General features: G+C 46.3%; 1 protein-coding gene across 1 annotated transcript in view; it reads right to left on the bottom strand.

Moving 5' to 3' along the window:
• Window positions 1-54: 54 nt before the first annotated feature.
• The window catches only part of LOC106631991 (myosin-IIIb-like), a 23,120-nt gene continuing 4,587 nt past the window's right edge, over window positions 55-18,587 (bottom strand). Inside the window, exons 3-26 of the mRNA XM_031063080.1 lie at window positions 17,222-17,324; window positions 16,581-16,737; window positions 16,175-16,277; window positions 15,779-15,907; window positions 14,484-14,592; window positions 13,278-13,394; window positions 12,741-12,841; window positions 12,200-12,286; window positions 11,963-12,028; window positions 11,546-11,659; window positions 10,506-10,617; window positions 9,690-9,736; window positions 9,314-9,379; window positions 8,918-9,037; window positions 7,946-8,031; window positions 7,651-7,698; window positions 6,097-6,144; window positions 5,831-5,922; window positions 4,543-4,656; window positions 3,999-4,240; window positions 3,602-3,801; window positions 1,582-1,671; window positions 570-735; window positions 55-126 (exon numbers count right to left, since the gene is read on the bottom strand). Of these exons, the coding sequence (XP_030918940.1) occupies window positions 55-126; window positions 570-735; window positions 1,582-1,671; window positions 3,602-3,801; window positions 3,999-4,240; window positions 4,543-4,656; window positions 5,831-5,922; window positions 6,097-6,144; window positions 7,651-7,698; window positions 7,946-8,031; window positions 8,918-9,037; window positions 9,314-9,379; window positions 9,690-9,736; window positions 10,506-10,617; window positions 11,546-11,659; window positions 11,963-12,028; window positions 12,200-12,286; window positions 12,741-12,841; window positions 13,278-13,394; window positions 14,484-14,592; window positions 15,779-15,907; window positions 16,175-16,277; window positions 16,581-16,737; window positions 17,222-17,324 (2,589 nt within the window). The remainder of the gene's footprint in view (window positions 127-569; window positions 736-1,581; window positions 1,672-3,601; window positions 3,802-3,998; window positions 4,241-4,542; window positions 4,657-5,830; window positions 5,923-6,096; window positions 6,145-7,650; window positions 7,699-7,945; window positions 8,032-8,917; window positions 9,038-9,313; window positions 9,380-9,689; window positions 9,737-10,505; window positions 10,618-11,545; window positions 11,660-11,962; window positions 12,029-12,199; window positions 12,287-12,740; window positions 12,842-13,277; window positions 13,395-14,483; window positions 14,593-15,778; window positions 15,908-16,174; window positions 16,278-16,580; window positions 16,738-17,221; window positions 17,325-18,587) is intronic.

Genomic DNA, 18,587 nt, shown 5'->3' with positions numbered 1-18,587 from the left:
GAGCGGAGGCGAGGGAAGGCTCGTTGGCTGCTCTCTCCAGAGCTAGGCTTTATTTCACTCTTCTGTGGGGTCTGCTGGTTTTGGAAGTTCTTGGTCCTCCTGAACCACTGCAGAGCAGGTGTGCCACTGGAAGGCATGGAGGGGCAGGACTGCTTCTCTGGAAGGGTCTCCCCCTTGTCTGCTGGTGAACTCAGTGTGAGGTTCTCCAGATTTTTGTAATTCAAGCTCTCACTACTTTTCTGGAGAAAGGAGGAGTGGATTCAGCAGTGGTTTGCAGACCCTTCACACACACTGAACAGTACAATGAAGAGAAATACCCAGCTGTGTCCACTGCTGACATTCAGGGGGCAGCGGAGTGCCACCCACCTGCCAGTGCCTCTCCCCTATCCCAGGACTCCCCAGCTAGCAGCGTTTCCCAGCACAAGCAGAAGTAGCCAAGCTGCTTGGCCAAAATGGAACACCCCTCAACAGGAACACAAAACAGATGTTGCTGCAGTGTCTCTAAGCACTCACTCAAGGCACAGACCACGCCCCATCCTCTTTTCCCCCTGGAGACCCTGGGCACTCACCTGCCCACAGGGGACAGTCAGTCTCTCCATGAAGGGCTGGATGCCCACGTGCTGGTGGTAGCGCACCAGCTCGGTCAGCGAGGCGTGTGCCCGGGCCTCGCCCAGGATGACATAGCGAGCGTTGGGCTGCACCTGGATCATGTAGTGTCTGCAGCGCCCCTCGCCCCTGGGGAGAGGGATGGACAGAAACAGTCACAACATGGGGGCCTCAGCCTGTCAGAACCTGGCTCCTGCTTCCCACACCCGTGGTCCCCAGAAGCCAGTTGTGATCAGGATCCTCAGTAACAGGTACCACAGAGGCAGGAGATGTGCTGGGCGCTAACATGTGCTGCAATCTCCTTCCAACCTGGTTTGCCCTCTCAGCCACAGAGTACAGCCTAAGCAGGACCTCTACCCTTGGAGCCACAGCATCCCACCCACAAACAAGTCTATTTTTTCAGTAAGAGACAGATTCTGCAGTATCCCAGCTGCTACTACAAACTCCCTGAGGCACCCAGTACAGGAGAGGCTGAACATGATCCTCACTGGACTCCTCTGTGGAGCAGGTAATGTCTTCCAGTCAAGCAGTTTTATAGAATCACAGAATTCAAGACTTCTATGACTGTAGAATTCCAGGAGCACAGAATTTCATGCAGTGCTCAGTTTCATAGAATCACTTAGGATGGAAAAGCCTTCAAGATTTTCAAGTTCAACCCTTAACACAGCACTGCCAAGTCCACCATTAAACCATGTCCCCAAGTGCCACATCTACACATCTTCTAAATACCTCCAGGGATGGTGACTCCACCAGTGCCCTGGGCAAGCCTGTTCCTGTGCTTGACATCCCTTTCTGTGAAGACATTCCTCCTGACATTCAGCCTGAACCTACCCTGTCACAGCTTGAGGCTGTGTCTTTTTGTCCTGTGGCCAGCTGCCTGGAAGAAAAGGCTGACCCCCACCCAGCTGCAGGCTCCTGCCAGGAGTTGTAGAGAGCAATAATGTCTCCCCTGAGCCTCCCCTGCCCATCACCTACCGGTATGTCAGGATGTAGCCTGGCCGGCTCTGGCTGATCCGAACAAGGAAGCAACCCAAAGGCTTGTCAATCAGCAAGTTTTCAGCTTCCCTGGAACCAGGAAAGAGTTTTTCAGCAGAGAGCCAGCAGCTGCCTTGCCACACTGCTGGGATTCGCATCCTATCTCATGTGCTAGCCCAGCAGTGTCCCAGGGAGCCCAGCATCTGCCCCATGTGCTCCTGACTACAGAACAGGTCTCATGACCCAGATTGGTGGTGCAGGAGGCACTAACAGGCTGATGAAGCACCATACTCTCAGCCAAAGCCTCTCCAAGCAGGGCTGCTCCAAATCTGCTCCAGCAGGTTTGATTGTGCAATAGCAACAGCTGCCTTCCAGCACCAAGCATGTCAGAAAGCACCACTGAGATGAGGAATCTGTGCATGTGTGCACTTCCTATGGTCCAGGGATGAAGAAGTCAGGATGCTGTGGGGTACTGGGTAAGCCTAGCACCTTGGAAAAACACCAGCTTGGATTACCCCACTCTGGCTTTCCAAACTTCCTGCTGGAATGAGATCTTCCCCTTCTCTGTCCAACAGAGAGAGCTCTGCTTTGTGCTTGTCATGTGCCTTGCTTCAGGCTAAAGGTGACTGCAAATCACCAGGGCAATTTGGGGCTGCTCTGGCTGCTCCATTTCATGAGGCTGAGCTTACACTGCTGAGTGAAAATTAAGTGTCTGCTTAAGCACCACTGTCTTTGGGAAGGATCTGCCACATCCTTCACTGTGCAGTGCTCATGGCTAGTCTATACTCGAATTTAGACAGTTTTGTCTTCCAGACACTAATTCCTCTCCTACATTCTTTCATCTGTGGACAAAAGAATTATTACAGGTTAGGGCAACAATAACTATAGTAAAAAAATTAAAAGAAATGCAGTTACCAGGGAGCTGTGAGCTAGTGTAGTGCTCTTTACCAAGCTAATGTGCTGTGTAATGTCTCTGAGTAAAGAGACAAAAAAAAAATCCAAGAACGAAGAAAAAATCCAAGAACAAAAAAGAAAAAAGCTGAAAAAATCCAAGAACATAGATCTAATAAGGCTGAAGGAGAATTGCAGTTTCAACAGAAAAAAACCCAACTAAAGCAAGATGATGAGGCTGTTCAGATGGCAGCAACAGTGACAAAGAAATCCCACCAATTACAGGAGATTGGCAGTTAACAAGTGTGAAGCACCGTAGATCAATTTGCACACAGGTGAGACTGTAATGCCATCCCGCTCCTGTCTGAGCACTGGCATAATCAGCACTCTCTGATTATGCCACTGCTTGACTTAGCCAAGAGAGAGAAGTGTGAGGCAGACCAGGTAGAAAAAGTTCAAGCATTTAAACAAAGTCTTGCAAACAGATCCATAAGAAAGAAGGACTTAGTGGTTATCTCTCCCAGACTAACTAGAAGCAAATACCACCTATGCTGCATCCTCCTTAGACAGACAGAGGTATCAAGAAAAACCCTTCCTCTGCCTGTATCAGAGGGCTTTGGTAGAGTTTTGCCATTAGCTACTCACTAAAGCCCCTCTTAATACTATTTAAAATAAAAGTAAGCTGAATTCTATATTCTCCTGCTGTAAATTGGGGTCTTCTCCTGACCTATATTGAAATACGAAAAACAGTTATAATGAATCCACCCAAAAATTCATCTTCATGTCTCTGCAAATGGTCCAGAACAGGGAAAGTGCATGTGTATATTTCCTCTCTGATTACTTTATAAGCCTCCCATCCCTAAACAGGATCTGTATTTAGGGACCCAGTGGACTTATGTACTATGAGTTTCCATGATCTTTCCATGGACCTGCATAAAGTTTCAGCTTTTACAGCCTGTGACAGGGACTCCCAAGCTTTCCCCGAAGGGTTTGATGCTCACAGATTAAAAGGGAAAAGTTATGCTGGTCACTTCCATTTCCATTCCACTTCCTTCCTGGCCAATCCAACCTACACAGTCCAAAGGACACATGGATTTCCACCTGTGGTCACTGTGTCCAGAGGACTCACCTCCGACTGATCATCCCCTGCAGCCAGCTTGGAAAGGCTCCATCATCCTGCATGACTTTCTGGGCCTGTGTCTCTGTGAACCAGCGGAGAGTTGCTCCTCTCTTGAGTTTCCTCATTTTTGCTTCTTCTCCAGTCTGTTCCTCAGTTCCCAGAACAGGAGGAGGCACAGAAGGGTTCAAGAAGTTATCAAAAGGAGTGGACTGAAAGCAAGGAGAGAGGGAAAGTCAGCACGAAAGCAAAGTCAAAGGCAGGGGACATTTGAAGAGATCACTTCAGCAGGTGACCCCACTCCTGAGTGCCTTAAGAGAAGATCAGTCACCAACTACTGAAGGCTGCTTTCAGTTCCTCAAAGGTCCTGACCATGCTTTTTATCTAACCACAGCAGGACAGGACCCACACTTCTCATGACAAGAATGACAACATTCTCTTGGGACTGCATGCAGAACACGTGCATGCAGAAGGTGGATGGAGCAGGGAACCAGCACACCTGGCTCAGGGCCCCCAGCAGAGCCAGTATTGCTACCTCTGTCAGTTTGCTGCGTGGCCGAGGCACTGGTGGCTGCTGTGACTGATCACAAGGATGAGGACTAGACTGAGGGCGTCTCTTTCGTGGCATGGGGACTGGAAGGGAGTTTCTTTCTGCAACAAGAAGAAATAAGTAGGTGAACTCAAGCATCCCAAGATCCATGAGATCTATTCTCCACAGGTCTAGGACTGGGATAGGCTCTGCTGCATGGATTATGTGGCAAAACCACAGCCTGGCCTTTCTTCCAGCACAGCCAGGCAAATTACCTTCATTATGCTGCTTCTGCTGCCCACAGACAATGCCACACTTCCAAAGAGCAGAAACATCATCAGCTCCCTGCCCACCACACTGATGGAATTCCCATCCCAGGGCAGGCCATCATGACCTGGAGCTTACAGCACGTCAAGGTGATCACCACACCAGTGGACACGCTCTGGGTCACTGTGAATGGGAACAACTTGCTGTGCTTGAGCTCTCAGCTCAGCCAACAGCTTTAGGAAACTCTTCTTGCATCTGAATCCCCTAAAAACTGTTCAGAAAAAAGCTGTGGTTAGAAAAAGATGCTGTTCATGCCTTTGTAATTCTCTCAGGGAAGAACACTGGGTGATAGTCCTTCATCCAGTACAAAGCCCTCAACACCTGAATCATGTTAATAAAGAGCAATGGAAACTCTACTGTGACCAGGCAGCCAAAACCCTGTGAGAGCTGTCTTCTACTCTCTAAGCTGCAAGATCACAGATTTATAGAAATCAAATTACAGATCTAAGCTCTCATCTGTAATCCCAGGGCACTGAATACCTAAAAAGAAATCCTCACAGAAAGGCCTGTTAACCATCCATCTCTCTGTCCTTCTAGACACCATGAAAGAGACAGGATTTCCTTGACGCCAGCCCACAGAAAAACTTTTCCCATAAGCAGCCATTTGCAGGGCTCACCAGGAGGATTGCAGACATTGTGTGATCCCACCTACTCTACCAGTTATTAAAACACATGAAGTGTTTTTTAAGAAAGCTGCACCCTCTCATTTCCCACTACCCACACACCCTCCCCATAGATGACAACAGCGCACAGCTTGTGACCATCTGATGTTTGTCACACTCTTTGGTGCACAGCTGGAAGTTGCTCAGATGCTCCAGCAGTGCAACAACCCATATAGAAGAGAAGTGTAACAGAGGGGAGCTAAGCAGGGTGACAGCAGCCTCCTCCTCCTCCGGGATGCACAGTCCTCATGTAGCCTGTGCAAAGGGAAGTACCAATCTGCCCACTGCCACTCTGAAGGGACTGGCATGGAAAGGAAAGAAAAAACCAAACCAAAATTTCACCCCTTTTGCCTGTCTCTGAAAACAGCAATGAGATCTGCTTCACTCATTTCCCTCTCCCCAGTTCAACACAACTCACCAACAATCCTTACTCCAGAGGACAGTGAGCCAGACTTCAGGACACAGCCAAATCATGTGCATGCCCTGCTCAGCCCAGCTCTCCTGCACACATTTTCCCTTTCCAAGGCTGACACTGAGGGCTCTCCCTGATTCAGGATGAGCACTGGGAATAAGGGCATTTGCAATAAGCACTTTGACTTCACAGGGCCTTGACACAGAGATGGCACCTGCCCTACCCTTCTGTCCTCTGCAAAGGTGGAGCAGGGACTGCAGAAAAGGCTTTCCTTCCCCTGGTCTGAGATCAACTCCTGTCCCAGTGCTCACCTTTCTGTATGATAACTGCTGCTCTTTCCAGTCGCTCCACATACTTTGCCAGCTGTTCCTGATGCCAATATTTAAAGAAAAGTCGAGACTTTCTGTGAAGTTGGAAGAGAAAGATGCAGTGAGAAACACTGCCTAAACATTTATCCATCATCCTTTGAAGAGCCCATTCCTACAACCACAGAATTCTCCCTAAAGAGAACCAGGTGACAGCTTACACATGTAAAATATTAGGCTTCCCATTCCCAACAGCAGTGATCCACACCTACCCACAAATCCAGCCTTTCAACTCTGTACTTTGCAGTATCTCCAAGCAGCTGAAAGAGACGAAAAAAGTGAAATAAATAATTTTCCACCCAGAGCCAACAACAAATTTTTAGTTGCAAAAAGTGGTATAAAGCGCCTCAGCAATTCCCAACAGTCAGTAAACTGGCTGTCAGTCTGCAATGCACCTTGAGGTACAGCTAGGATCACATTTGGGAAGAACATCAGCAAAGGGGTTCCCAGAGGCAGATTTACTTCAACTTCCTGGGAGGCAATTCTGTAGAGCCTATTTTATTCTCAGAAGTGTTTTTCCTCATTCTGTTTCCAAGCCCTTTGGAGGACACAAGTTGCAAGGTCAGCACAGCAAGACTTCTGGGAGAAAGTCTGTTTTCCAATTCCAGTTTCATTTTGCAGACTCCAGTGATAAAATTTGGGTCACTCGGAAAGATTCCCTGAAACTTGGAACTGAAAGCAGCTCTAGCTGCAACACACAGACAGCTTACTCTCTCTCCTGCTAATCCAGGCTGTGAAATCATAGTGGCACTTTTTGCTAATATCTCACACAGGAAAGCAGAAGTGTTTTTCCTTCTATCTCGGCCAACTTCCACAGTGCCACAATCCATATCCGCAGGATTTTTTTCTGAAATGCATCCCATGACTTTTGTGTCTCTAAACACACCGCCTGTTTACAATAATCTCTCGCCCATCTATGAGAATCTCTTGTGACCTCAGCTGGGTTTGAAATTCTTTCTATTCAGAAGCATCAGGAAGTTCAAGGAAGCACTGTGAAGGCAGGAGGAGCTACTGCCAGGAGAGAATTGTTCCAGGACATCATTCAAACCCTTTTCTTAAATGACTTAAAAAAAAACCCTCAGCTGGCTTCTTTACATGATTCATTCTCACTATCAATCACAGCTGACACTGGCAGGAAGGAGAGGCTGGGAAAGTGGAGAAGAGGAGGTGGGGAACTGCTGCCCTAGATGTAGGAAGGAAAACACTGGCAGGGTAAAATCCTGCTCCTCTGCAGAGCTGGAAGGATGTTTATGTGTGTAAACAGTCAGGTTCTAAAAGTGCTGATGGCATATTTTGCCTGTATAGAGACAAAATTCTTGGTTTAGAAATATCTTCTCTAGCCTGGGAGTGCTGGCTGCCTGTTCAGCATTGTCTGTATCCTCTTCTCCCATGGGCCATCAGGAAAAAGCCTGGAGAGGGACCCTGACAGCAGTACTTGAGTGCCTGCCGTGCTGAGTTTAGTGGACACCCTTGACTATTATTGTCACTCCCAAATTAAATACGTGGGTCACTTTTCATTTCACAGCACAACAACACTTTACAACAATTGAATTTAATTGCTACATAACAATTCAAGAAAGATTTAATTCATGATGGTACCAAATGCTTTTTAAACATTAAATGTCCTTGCCTGGGATCCGTGTTCCCCATCACCACAAAATCCCATCCTCTTTTTTCTGTCCCTTTTACTCAGTTTCCTACGCTACTCCAGGTAAAAGCCTCTGAAAAACAAACCAGACTGCACACAACAAAGTTAATGTTCCTACCTTTCTTTTGTGAGGGGGACACCAGGTTTAACTAGAAGAATTCCATATCTGTGGAAAACAAACCAATACAAACACATAAAAGCCACATCCTTGATGGGCAGAGCTGATCCCTATCACCCTGACAGCAAACAACAACAAATCACTATCTTTCCCACTCAGCCTCCACAGCAAACAACCCCATGATCTCAGACCACATGAACTTTGAAGAAACTCTTTCACTCATTGCCCATATCTGGTTATCAGGGTAATTTCCCAAATACCATCTAACAAGGAATATTCAGAGGTTTTAAAAGACCTTTCAGCAAATTCCTCAAAGGAGGGTCTCCAGGAGAAACCATCTCTTCGGATACGGATTGTCTCCAGCAGCCCATTGTACCTCAGCTGAAGCAGCACCACAAAGAGGATCAGAGAAACAAAGAGAAACAGGTCATTATGACACTGGTTTTGCTCCTTTGCAGGCAGAAATTACTTCATTTGGCCCTAAACTTCCCCAGTTCAAAATGAAAAAGTTCTTTTCTGAAAATGTTTTTTTGGTTAAGAACTGAAATTACCTAATCCTGTGACTCTGATGATTAACCACTCTGAGTTAGAAGTTGGAAACCATAAAAACCAGTGACTGAAATAACTTCACCTTCCAGCCATGGGTACTGCTTTGCTTCTGTCCCTTAGAGGATAGCTTCATATTTCCAAATCTGGACACAGAAGTACTCTGAGGCATGGATGAACTTCGTCTTAATCCTATCCTTTCTTATATACATTAAAGAGGATGCTGAGTTTTCTGAACTCTTCCAATCATTTTCAGTATTCTTTAAGGCATCTATACCTCAGACCTGACAGAATATCCAACTAAAATCATATCAGTGCATTTCAGATCCTATCAAAGCAATCCCATCTTGGTTTCTATTCAGAGTTGCCCTGGCTGATGGGTGAGAACAGTCTCCTCTGGGAAGCAATTTTTCCAGAGTACTGTCTGTACCAGTCCCATCCAGGGGGAGATACGAAGATGAATCCTAGCGCCTGACAAGCAGATCTCATTGCATTCATGAAAAAGAAATGAGAGAGATCTAAGACTGCAAAATCTGGACCTAGCAGTCTGTGTCACAAAAACAACCAAGTACTCAGAATCTTTACACATATATAAAGTGTGGCCACTCTTTCTCTTGCAAGGGGAGATTCAACTGAGCCACCTTTAACAGCCTTTTGGTGGAATCTGCCCTCCCACTGAGATGTGGCAGAAGTCCCTGTAAAGGACACTGTTTTTGCTCACCTGCAGCAGCACCACCTGGCTGTCCAGCACACCTGGCTCCTTCTGGCTGTTGGGCTTTATGCAGCGCACAAAGTGTGGGTTGGCAGAATACATCCTCTCCATGAGCACCATCAGGGAATGCTGCCAAGGGCAGAGGAAGATCAACAGTCCATCAAGCCAAAGCACTGCCACATGTGCAATATCCTGCAGCAAGAACTGTTTTCTCACCCCGCAGCAAGTTCCTGGGTTCTGGCAACAACTGGGCCCATCCCACCATGATCAGTCCTGCCTGGCCATCAGGAAAACCCTGTCTACATAATGTCTGCTTTAATCACGCCTAGCACTCTGGAAGCAGTGCAGTGATAAAATTATCACTGCTTTCATCTCATGGGGCCCCTCAGGGCAGCAGTACCGTACCCGGAACTGAGCTCCAGCAGACTGCTTCCGCGTGCTGTTGAATTTGTCATCTGCTCCTGGCACGACCTGAAACCAGACCAAAACAAAGGATCAGCCCCAGAAAGAGGTGCTTGATTGACAGCCAAAGAGCACTGCTGGAAAGCAGATGGCGAAAAAGGAGGGAGAATGGATGTAATGGGAGGGAAGACAAGCTAAATGTATAAATGGGAGAAGCAAGCACAAAACATGGTAAAAAACAAAGGAGAAACTGTTACAAGCTGATTGCTGTCTGCTGTTATCTTAAACCAACTTCTGTATGCCCTTTTTCAGACAGTTTCTCAAACAGTAATTATCATGTAACATTTATCAATTGCAATGTGGACCTGAAGTGCAATACCTTGGCTTTCACATGAGGCATTAGGGTCCCTGTCCTGGAGACAGTGGCTGGAAGAACAGAGACAATTAGTTGATTTTGTACCTTTGCAATGCACTAGGGCTAAACATTCAAATCTCACTTCACACACAAACCTAAGTACCTTCAGTAAGTGCAAAAATGGTAATGAAGAAAGATAGTCCTGAGCAGTAGCTGAAAAACACAGTGGAGAATAGAAATTAAATTCATCAGTTTCTTGTAAATCCCAGAAAGTGGCATGGACTGAATGGGACCAAAAAATTACAAAATTTCTACACCAGAAGCACTGTGTTCAGCCAGCCAATTTCCAAGGAAATATCCACTTGATCTTTCTCTAAATTTTTCATTTAATTAGAAGCCTTGGAGAATCTGAAGGCTTATTGATAACTGGAAAAGGGAAACATAGTGGTAGGAGAAAAATAATGCATGACCTGAGAGTTTTTTTTTTAACAATCTGTGAAGCTACATTTTTAGAATCTATGATCTTGACCACCTTCATTTCTAGACAAGAATAGAGTGTGTAGAAAGGGCCTGTGGAGACAGTCCTGCACTGGCCTTGGAGAAGATGGGAAGGCATCTGAGGGGTGGCTAATTCTCTGGAAGGGGATACGCCTGCCTTGCTTTCCATGGCAGGGAATAAACACGTTGCTCTGACAGGTCCAGTGCAGGCTGCAGCATTCCCAGAGTCCCCCTGGCGCTGCCAGCTGTGAAACACACTCTGGGAAACACAGGAGCCTCATGCCCACACTTAACTCTTGCCAAGGTGGGTCCTGGCTCATGCTGGATGTGCAGAGGACTTGCCTGTGAACAGCACACTGAGCAAGGGGGTGACACTGTTGATGAATAGCCCACGGACGCTGGCTGGCACGGTGTCTCTGTTCTTCTCTAGAAAGCCCCTGGCAGCATATTGTACCTGGGGAAAGGGCAGCAGGTCACTAAGGACAGCAGGGCACACAGGCTGGCTGTAAAAGCCACTTCCACAGCCTGCTGGGAGCTGACCATGAGTTAAACTGACTGTACTCTGGCTTGCGCACGAATTCTTCAAACACATATGCACCCCATTCAGATGACAGCCCTGAGGAACCAAACCATGCACGTGCCAGAGGCATCAGAATCACAGGAGTGCAGCATAACACCAAGACATCCACCTTTTACATGTTAAATGTTAATTTTTGTAATAATGGATGTCACAAATAGTAACTTAGTCAACAATGCTGAGATTAGATTACTAAACTGCAAGTTACAATGACCTGGATTGTCATATCTGCTCCTGTTCCAAAAATTATCTCCGATCAATTCAATTTAATGTGGACCAATGCTTTCAATACTGGTGGCAGTAAAGTTACATGCAATAATGCTAAATCTCAAGCTGCTTAGATACCAGTGAATGTGTAAATAACTGCCTCCACTTTCAAAACATTAATTACCCTGCTGTTTACACAGTGTTCCCAGGCGTTTGCAAAAAATAGTCACTGCTCTGTTCTGGAACCCATTAGGTAAAGAAAAAGCCTTTAGCCTGTCCTTTGGTGCTGCACAGTGGACACAGTAGTTTAATTTATAAAGTACTACTTTAGGACTAGAGTCCTAATAGAATGGTGATTAGAAGAACAGCAGATTCTTGTAAATCTGCTACATTTCTGAGAGGTAGCCCCACTTTCCTGAGGGTAATTTTTACATAAATCCCAGGGAATTTCAGGAGGCAATCCACTGGAACACATCACTTCTGTTAGTGTCATCCTCAGACCACACATTCCTCAACATCAAAGCCTTATTTGTCAGGCAACACTCCCTCCCCCTCCAACATACAGTACAACAGCATTCTTCCTGCAAACAGTACATACTTTCCCAGCATAGTGAATGATGCTGAAGCCCAAAACACGGCCTCGGGCTGGCTGAAAGTGTAAACTCTCCTTAAAGCTGCTGTTTAGTTTATCCACAAATGTCTTATCAGTTGCCTGCAAGAGAACAGATTTCATGAGCTGCAACAGAGGCCTGATGAGGACACACAAAATTCAAACAAAATGTTGGAAGTATCCTTGGCTGTGCAGTAGTCTTCTGCTGTACCTTCTCTCTGACTCTTCTCAGGGATGCCAATGCCACTAGACTGCCTCTGATCAGGATGTCCTGTCTCACAAGTCACACATGGGGACATCTCTGTTTATCCTGCGCTCCAGATCAAGACCTTTCTTTGTAGCCCAGATATGCATTGATATATTTAGCCCCCAGAATATTTTCCCTGCCTCTTGTCTCATGCATACCTGAGGGAATGCACTCTGCTCATCCAGAAGAGACAGCAGCCCAAGTGGCTTGGCCAGGAGCAGATTCTGCAGGAAAGAAGATGCATGCCACATACATAAAGCAGTGCAGGACATCCCCTCTCACCATTGCCACCCTTTGCAGAGGTTCTTCTCAGGTGCATCTCCTCCCCAGCGAAAGAGCAAGACTTTTCTCCTGGCTGGACAGACCAATTATATTCTGTCAGTCCTCTCACTTACCAGAATAGGTTCATTATTGTTGAATGTGATAGTCTCCCAAGGCAGCCCTTCTTCCTTATAGGCAGCCTGCTCCAGCTGGAAAATGTGCTGAAATAAAGAAAAAAGAGGTTGAAGCACCCACCAGACTCGGCTAGACCAACCCTGAACATCTTCCTTCCTGCCTTGAACAAGAGGATGGGGGTGTGGCACTCTCAGCCACAGCATGAGAGGTCCAAGATGTGGCTGCTGCTCTCCACGGTTCTCTGTAACCCTGGCACTCACTGGTGCTGGTGCATAAAGCAGGAACACTTGTCAGAGTGTAACTGTCCCTGCTATTATGACTTTGATTACTGCTTGATCCTTCTACCTCCTCCTTTTCTGTCCAAGTGCCTCCCCTACCCCAGCAGGAAAGGTTGCTGCTCTCTATCTTGCTTCACTATTCACTATTTCTGTCCTTACAGGCAATAGATATGTTTTTCCCCAAGCTTTCCTGTATGTGCCAGGTGGAGCAGTGTTCTGCTTTCTCTACAACACAAGGTGAGGTCACCCCCAGCAAACTTACATGGTTGAAGAAATGCTGCAGCTGCTCATTGGCCAAGTTTATGCAAAGCTGTTCAAAACGATTCACTGCAAAGTTTTCAAACCCAAAAATATCCAAGATGCCTAAAAAAGGGAAGAATAGCACATAGTGGAGCCTGCAGACCATCCTTGCAGATTACTGTGTACACCAACACACAACTAAATCTCTTATCACACAGCTGTTGTCGCACAGGGAAAAGGCATCCAAGAGAGACACCAGCCGCAGCTCTTCCACATCTTGAAGAGTTAGTTAAGAGAAGACCCACTCCAGCTTGGCTTCTCTGCTAAGCCAGACTGCCCCAGAACAGCCTCAGAGTTACTTCAGATCAACTGACTGCTCAGAGCTGAACAAAGCCCTACAGACTTCATAATGCTGACTCTTATCTCTGGCAGGATCACTGCTCTGATAATGCATCCCAGCACACAAGCTCTGTGAAACCTCATGCTGTGCCTTGTCCTTCGTCATGGCTGAGGGACGCATATTTGAGAACAGAACAGGAGCAAGGCAGGCAGAACTCACCTATCTCCCTCAGTTCCACATCAGGATCCACGTTCTCAGCCAACAGCTCATTGATCTTGCAAACAATCCAGCCAAACACTCGGCCATAGGCCACCTTTGCAATGGAGTCCCGAGCATCTGCACAGAGGGAACAGCAGCAGCTCACTGACAGGCTCCACAGGAGAGCAGGGCACACAACACAGGCTGGCTTGATACATCCACCTCCAGCAACAATGGCTATATGAAGCTACTCTAAAGACCAGATAAACATTGGATTGTCTGCATCCTTTGCAAGTGGGAGCTCTAAAAACAGCTCTTTAATTTCAAAATCTTCACAATCTTTCTACAAGATCAGTCATGCCATACCAGGGCATTTTTGAGTCATGCCACTTTTTAGAATATCCAGAGACTTGCTTTCCCCTCTGAAGATACACTGAGTATGGATCCCCTCACTGCTAAACCAAGGGACAAGTCCAAGCTTGGAAAATTGGATGGTTCTCTTCCTCCTAACCCATAGTTGCTAAGTGTTTAAATGCTGTAGTCAAGAAAAGGACACAATGGAAAGCTTGCCGACATTCTAAGAAGGAGACCAAACTAACATGACTTATGATTAGAGATGTATGCTTTATTGTCTAGAGAAATTTGTAAAACAGAACTAGCTAATCCCACTTAATTTTCATTTTCTTTTCTCATTTATTTGAAGCAATAATCTCTTTTTAATTACCTTTTAAATGAACCTTTTGGTACAGATTATTTTAGATTATTTTCTTGTTTTATTGAAAGGGAAAATAACACCTTGTGCTTGCTATTTTACTCTTTTCACTCCATTTCTGACACTGTGACATCTCGTTGCTCTTGTGGTTGTTTCTCCACCTATTACCTAGAGCTCTGCACACTGCCAGCACTCTGCAACAAGAACCTTCCCGTTTTCCACAAATATCCAGAGTTTCTTTCTGGGCTGGACTGAGGCAGAAAGCAAAGCTAATTCCTTGGTTTCTCATTTAATCTCTGCAGTCTCCTGGAGACCAAACAAAAGCAGCATTCATGGCCCTTCATGTCAGTAAGTGACTAAACAGATAAACACTGACATACTTCCCTCTGTGTGAGAGGAATGAAGGGGCACAGAAGGACATCTTTGTTCCCAACAAGCTGCACATGTGTGGGGATACCCCTCCACAAAATCCAGTCTTTCTAGCCAGCACATCTGCAATTCATTGTGTTTCCTACCTTCTGCCTGCTGCTGGGTGTGAAAGCGCTGGATCTGCTCGCCTCGGGTCACTGACGTTGTACAAATCAGGCATTTTAACAGCTCATCTTCCTGGACTCCAAACTGACCCTGGGAAACAGGAAAGAGACGAGGACAGTCAGTTGTAAACCCTTACTCTGCTTGTGGGGATTGTGTCTGTCTGCGTGTAATGGGGTCATGATTCAGGCTCAGGCCTTTGAGCCCCACTGTAAGGCGAGTGCTACTGCTGGCACCAGAGTCAGATGTGGGTTCTGATCTGCTCCACCCCCGCAGTGACCAGCCTCACACACCCACTCCCAAACACTTTTTGTTTTGCTCTTCCAGTGCTGCCACCTTTCACCTTCTTTGGGAGCCACGCCAGTCCCTGCTGAGCAGTTTAATGACTTATTGAACAGCACCACACGGAGGTGACTGAGCAGGTGCTGAAGCATCTGAGCTTCAGAGTCACAGGAACCCACACAAGAGGCAGGAAACAAAGGAAACTCAGACACACAGAACCCCTCAGTGGTTTAACAGGAATTCCCCTCCTGTGGGCAAGAAATGAGGAGCAGGTTTTCAGAAATAAGATAAAAAGAAGTTAGTTGGCTGCTGAACAGAAGTTGGTGGTTGTTTCTGGTATGGCGTAGGAGGGAAACAAGCAAAGAGATGGGAGTGAAACCAAAGAGCAAGGGTGCTGGGATTTCAAACAGGTCAAAATGAAAAGAAATAGAAAGGGGAGAAGGATGTTAATTTTTTCCGTCCTGTGTTGTTAACAAACCAGGATAACTTCTCCATCCCATTTAACAAAAATGGAATTGTCCTGGGAAATACATACTTAATCTGTGATAACTTAATGCAAAATAACAGAAAGCTTAATTCAAGATAACCAACAAAAAATGACAGCACTTAGGGTGGTATCCTTGGACAAAATCTGATGAAAACACAGAACTAATGTGCAGATATTGCACACCTGAATTTCTCCAAGGCACCATCAAACTCACTAACATAAAACATTTAGTTTTAAAAAGCTTGTGTTTTATGAAGTCAGCAAGGTATATGCTGACTATGTAAGACAAGAAACAGAAGCTGAGACGTATCTCTCTGGGTATGAATAGCAGTGAACACAAATACTGTCATGGGGTCAAACTGTACATTTCCAAAAAAAATCTTGTTCTTTAGAAACTTTCACATTCTGAGGCAGAAAACATCCTCTGGCAGGAACAGCTCCTGCAGTCACACAGCCAGCGGGGAAGAGCATCATACCCATAAGGTTTAATCAAAATTTCTTGTGACTCACCGCTGCAGCCTTCAGCCATCCCTGGGAGGCCTCACTGACCTTCACAGACCCATTGCTCTCCTCAGGCTCAAAGGTCACATTGCCCAGAGATAACACACCAGCCAAGATAGCCTGCATGTCCACTTGCTCCTAAAACACAAAAGAAAGGTGATTGAAAAACCCACTAGCATGTAGCATGTATAACACAGATGACACAGAAGTTGGAGAGGTTAAGGGAAGATGCACAGGCAACCTGTGGGAAAAAGCTCTCCACAAAGTCTGGAAGACTCAGGTGGTCTGAAAGTAACACGGAGAATCTAGAGGAAGGAAATAGGTCTGAGCTTCAAGAGAGGAGCTACAAAGAAACTCCGTGGCTGCAGGAAGCACAGATGGAAATGAAACAGCCCCAGGACTAACCTGTTCTTGGAAGCCCACCATGTCAAGGGCATTGCAAACCTCTTGGTATTTGAGCTTCCAGTGTTCAGCTACTTCCTGTGTACCAAATCGTCCACTTATGTACCTGAGAAAGTGCACATCCCATAAAAACTGTCACACAATCGGCACTGTAACTCAGTCATCCCTGATGGGCACAAGCAGATCACCAGGAGGGGAAAGAAACTTTTCCAAGGTAGTGCAGCAGAGACCCCTGACCTCCCAGCTTCCATGACGGTCTGTATCTCTTCATGTAGCTCCATTCAGATCCCACTCCAGTTTCCACTCACCCACAGATTAAACCCCAGGGCAGAGGAAAAAAACTCCATTATGCTGTTTTCCCCTTCACCACACATCACAAAAACTAAACTAGGTTCTGCCTTTGACGCACCTGTAGAGTGAAGGATCCAATAACCCATACATCTCCTTCTGCTCTGCAGACAGTCCAGCAAACATGTAGTAGAAGATGTGGAAATTCCTCTCCCCAGTATCTTGTCGTACCACCCGTGACTTCTCTAACAGGTACTCATTCAGCTTGGCACCTTGCACTGCACACAAAAAGGTGACAGGGTGGGGAACTTCACTCTGGGGGACATCAAGCTGCCTGGGCTGTCCCACATCTCTTCTTTGATGCCAGGAGCACAGAATTGTTTAAATTAACTTTCTTGTGTGCAAGACCCTCTAGGCTGCCCTGTACACTGGAAATTGGCTTCTCCATGCTTCCTGTGGTCTTAGAGATTTCTGTTCACCTCCTTCAGCAGAAACAAAGGCTTCTGGCATCACAGAATATTACTGACATTTACCCTGCACTCTCACCCCCACATCCCTGCTGTACTCCCACTCTGTCCAAATCCAGGCCTAATCCTATGCAGGTCCTATCCAACAATGGTTGCTGTGAGATTTTACTTAATTGCACACCCTTCCCACAGGGAGGCACATGCCAAAATTTTACCCTCCACAAGTTTTGGCTACTCAGTCCACTCCCTCCAGTTCCTAACCACTCCTCAGGCTAAAAATTGCCCTTGACTTTACCTGTATTTCTCTGGAAACGCAGCTGTATGTATTTTCCAAAGCGGCTGCTGTTGTCATTCATCACTGTCTGGGCATTGCCAAAAGCTTCAAGCAATGGATTCACCTAAAACAAGTGAAGAAGGAGAACAACCATTCTTCAGATTAAGCAATCCAATCTAACTCACTTGGAAAAACTTATCTTTAGCATTTTCCACTCAAGAGTTCAGCTGGAAAAGGAACAACTCCATGAATATGGATGAGCACCTGTTTTATCTCTGCCTGGATAAAGAAATTCAAAGAGGCAAATATCACAAAGACTAAGCAGTGTGAGATTAACAATGATCAGTACAATTGAACTGCTGGGATCTCAGTAAGATCATTGAGTCATTTTTTAGAAGATAGGGTTGGTACAACCTATTTCCACACAGTACTGGCTGTCACTAGATAAATTGAGTGCTATACAACAGCAGTAAACAAAGTCACCATGGCACTCAGTTATTAAGTATGACAGCTTAGCTACTGAAATTTGTAGACATTAGGACAGTGTATCATAAAGAAATTAACAGAACAATCAGACCAGCTTGCTAAGCTGGATGCAAAGGTGGCAAAATGAGAGTTTTTCTATATTTGAGTAAAGAATGCCTGTCAACTGAAAGAACAATGCCTCAGAGTAATGCTGGACACCCTGTTGAACACAGCTTTAAGATATGATAGCAATCCCCAAGAGGACTAACTTTAGTCCTTGGATATATCTACAGGAACCAAATAAGATGCATATTATTTCTTCACCGTCACATCTAGGCTTTCCAAGGGCAGGTCATCTGGGCTGAAGTGAGTTATTTCCAGGGAAGGAACTGCAAGCTAGCTCTAGGCCCTCTGCAAACAGCTCTCCTGCTTGTGGAACCTGCTCAGGTCAGAAGCAGCCTGGCAGTGTGGCCCAAGCCAGCTCTAAGCAGAGACAGCAGGTGTACCAATGCCACATTCCTACAACCCAGCATAGGCATTCACCTTGGATCCACCATGGATGACACCACACTGAATTAATTCACCATCCCAGGGCCCAAAGCAGAGCATGGGGCACTGAGTTTATGTGTCCATATATTGGTTGCAGGAGGAGCTAAAGCTGGTTTCTGTGAGGAGATGTCAGGTACTTTCCCCATACCCAACAGAGCCCTACAGACCTGCCACTGGCCAAGGCTGAGCCTGCCACTGACAGCAGCAGTGCCTCTGGGATAAAAACTGCTGCACACCCACAGAAGGGAGAGAGGAGTGAGAGTGTGTGAGAGGAACAGCTCTGCAGACACAGGGTCAGTGAAGAAGGAGGGGCAGGAGCTGCTCCAGGAGCCAGAGCAGAGATTCCCCTGCAGCCCCTGGTGCAGCCCCGGGT

Source organism: Geospiza fortis, unplaced genomic scaffold (genome assembly GCF_000277835.1).
Source record: "Geospiza fortis unplaced genomic scaffold, GeoFor_1.0 scaffold174, whole genome shotgun sequence".
NCBI lineage: Eukaryota > Metazoa > Chordata > Aves > Passeriformes > Thraupidae > Geospiza > Geospiza fortis.
Note: the sequence above shows the minus strand (reverse complement) of the source record. Positions and strands in the feature narration are given on the sequence as shown.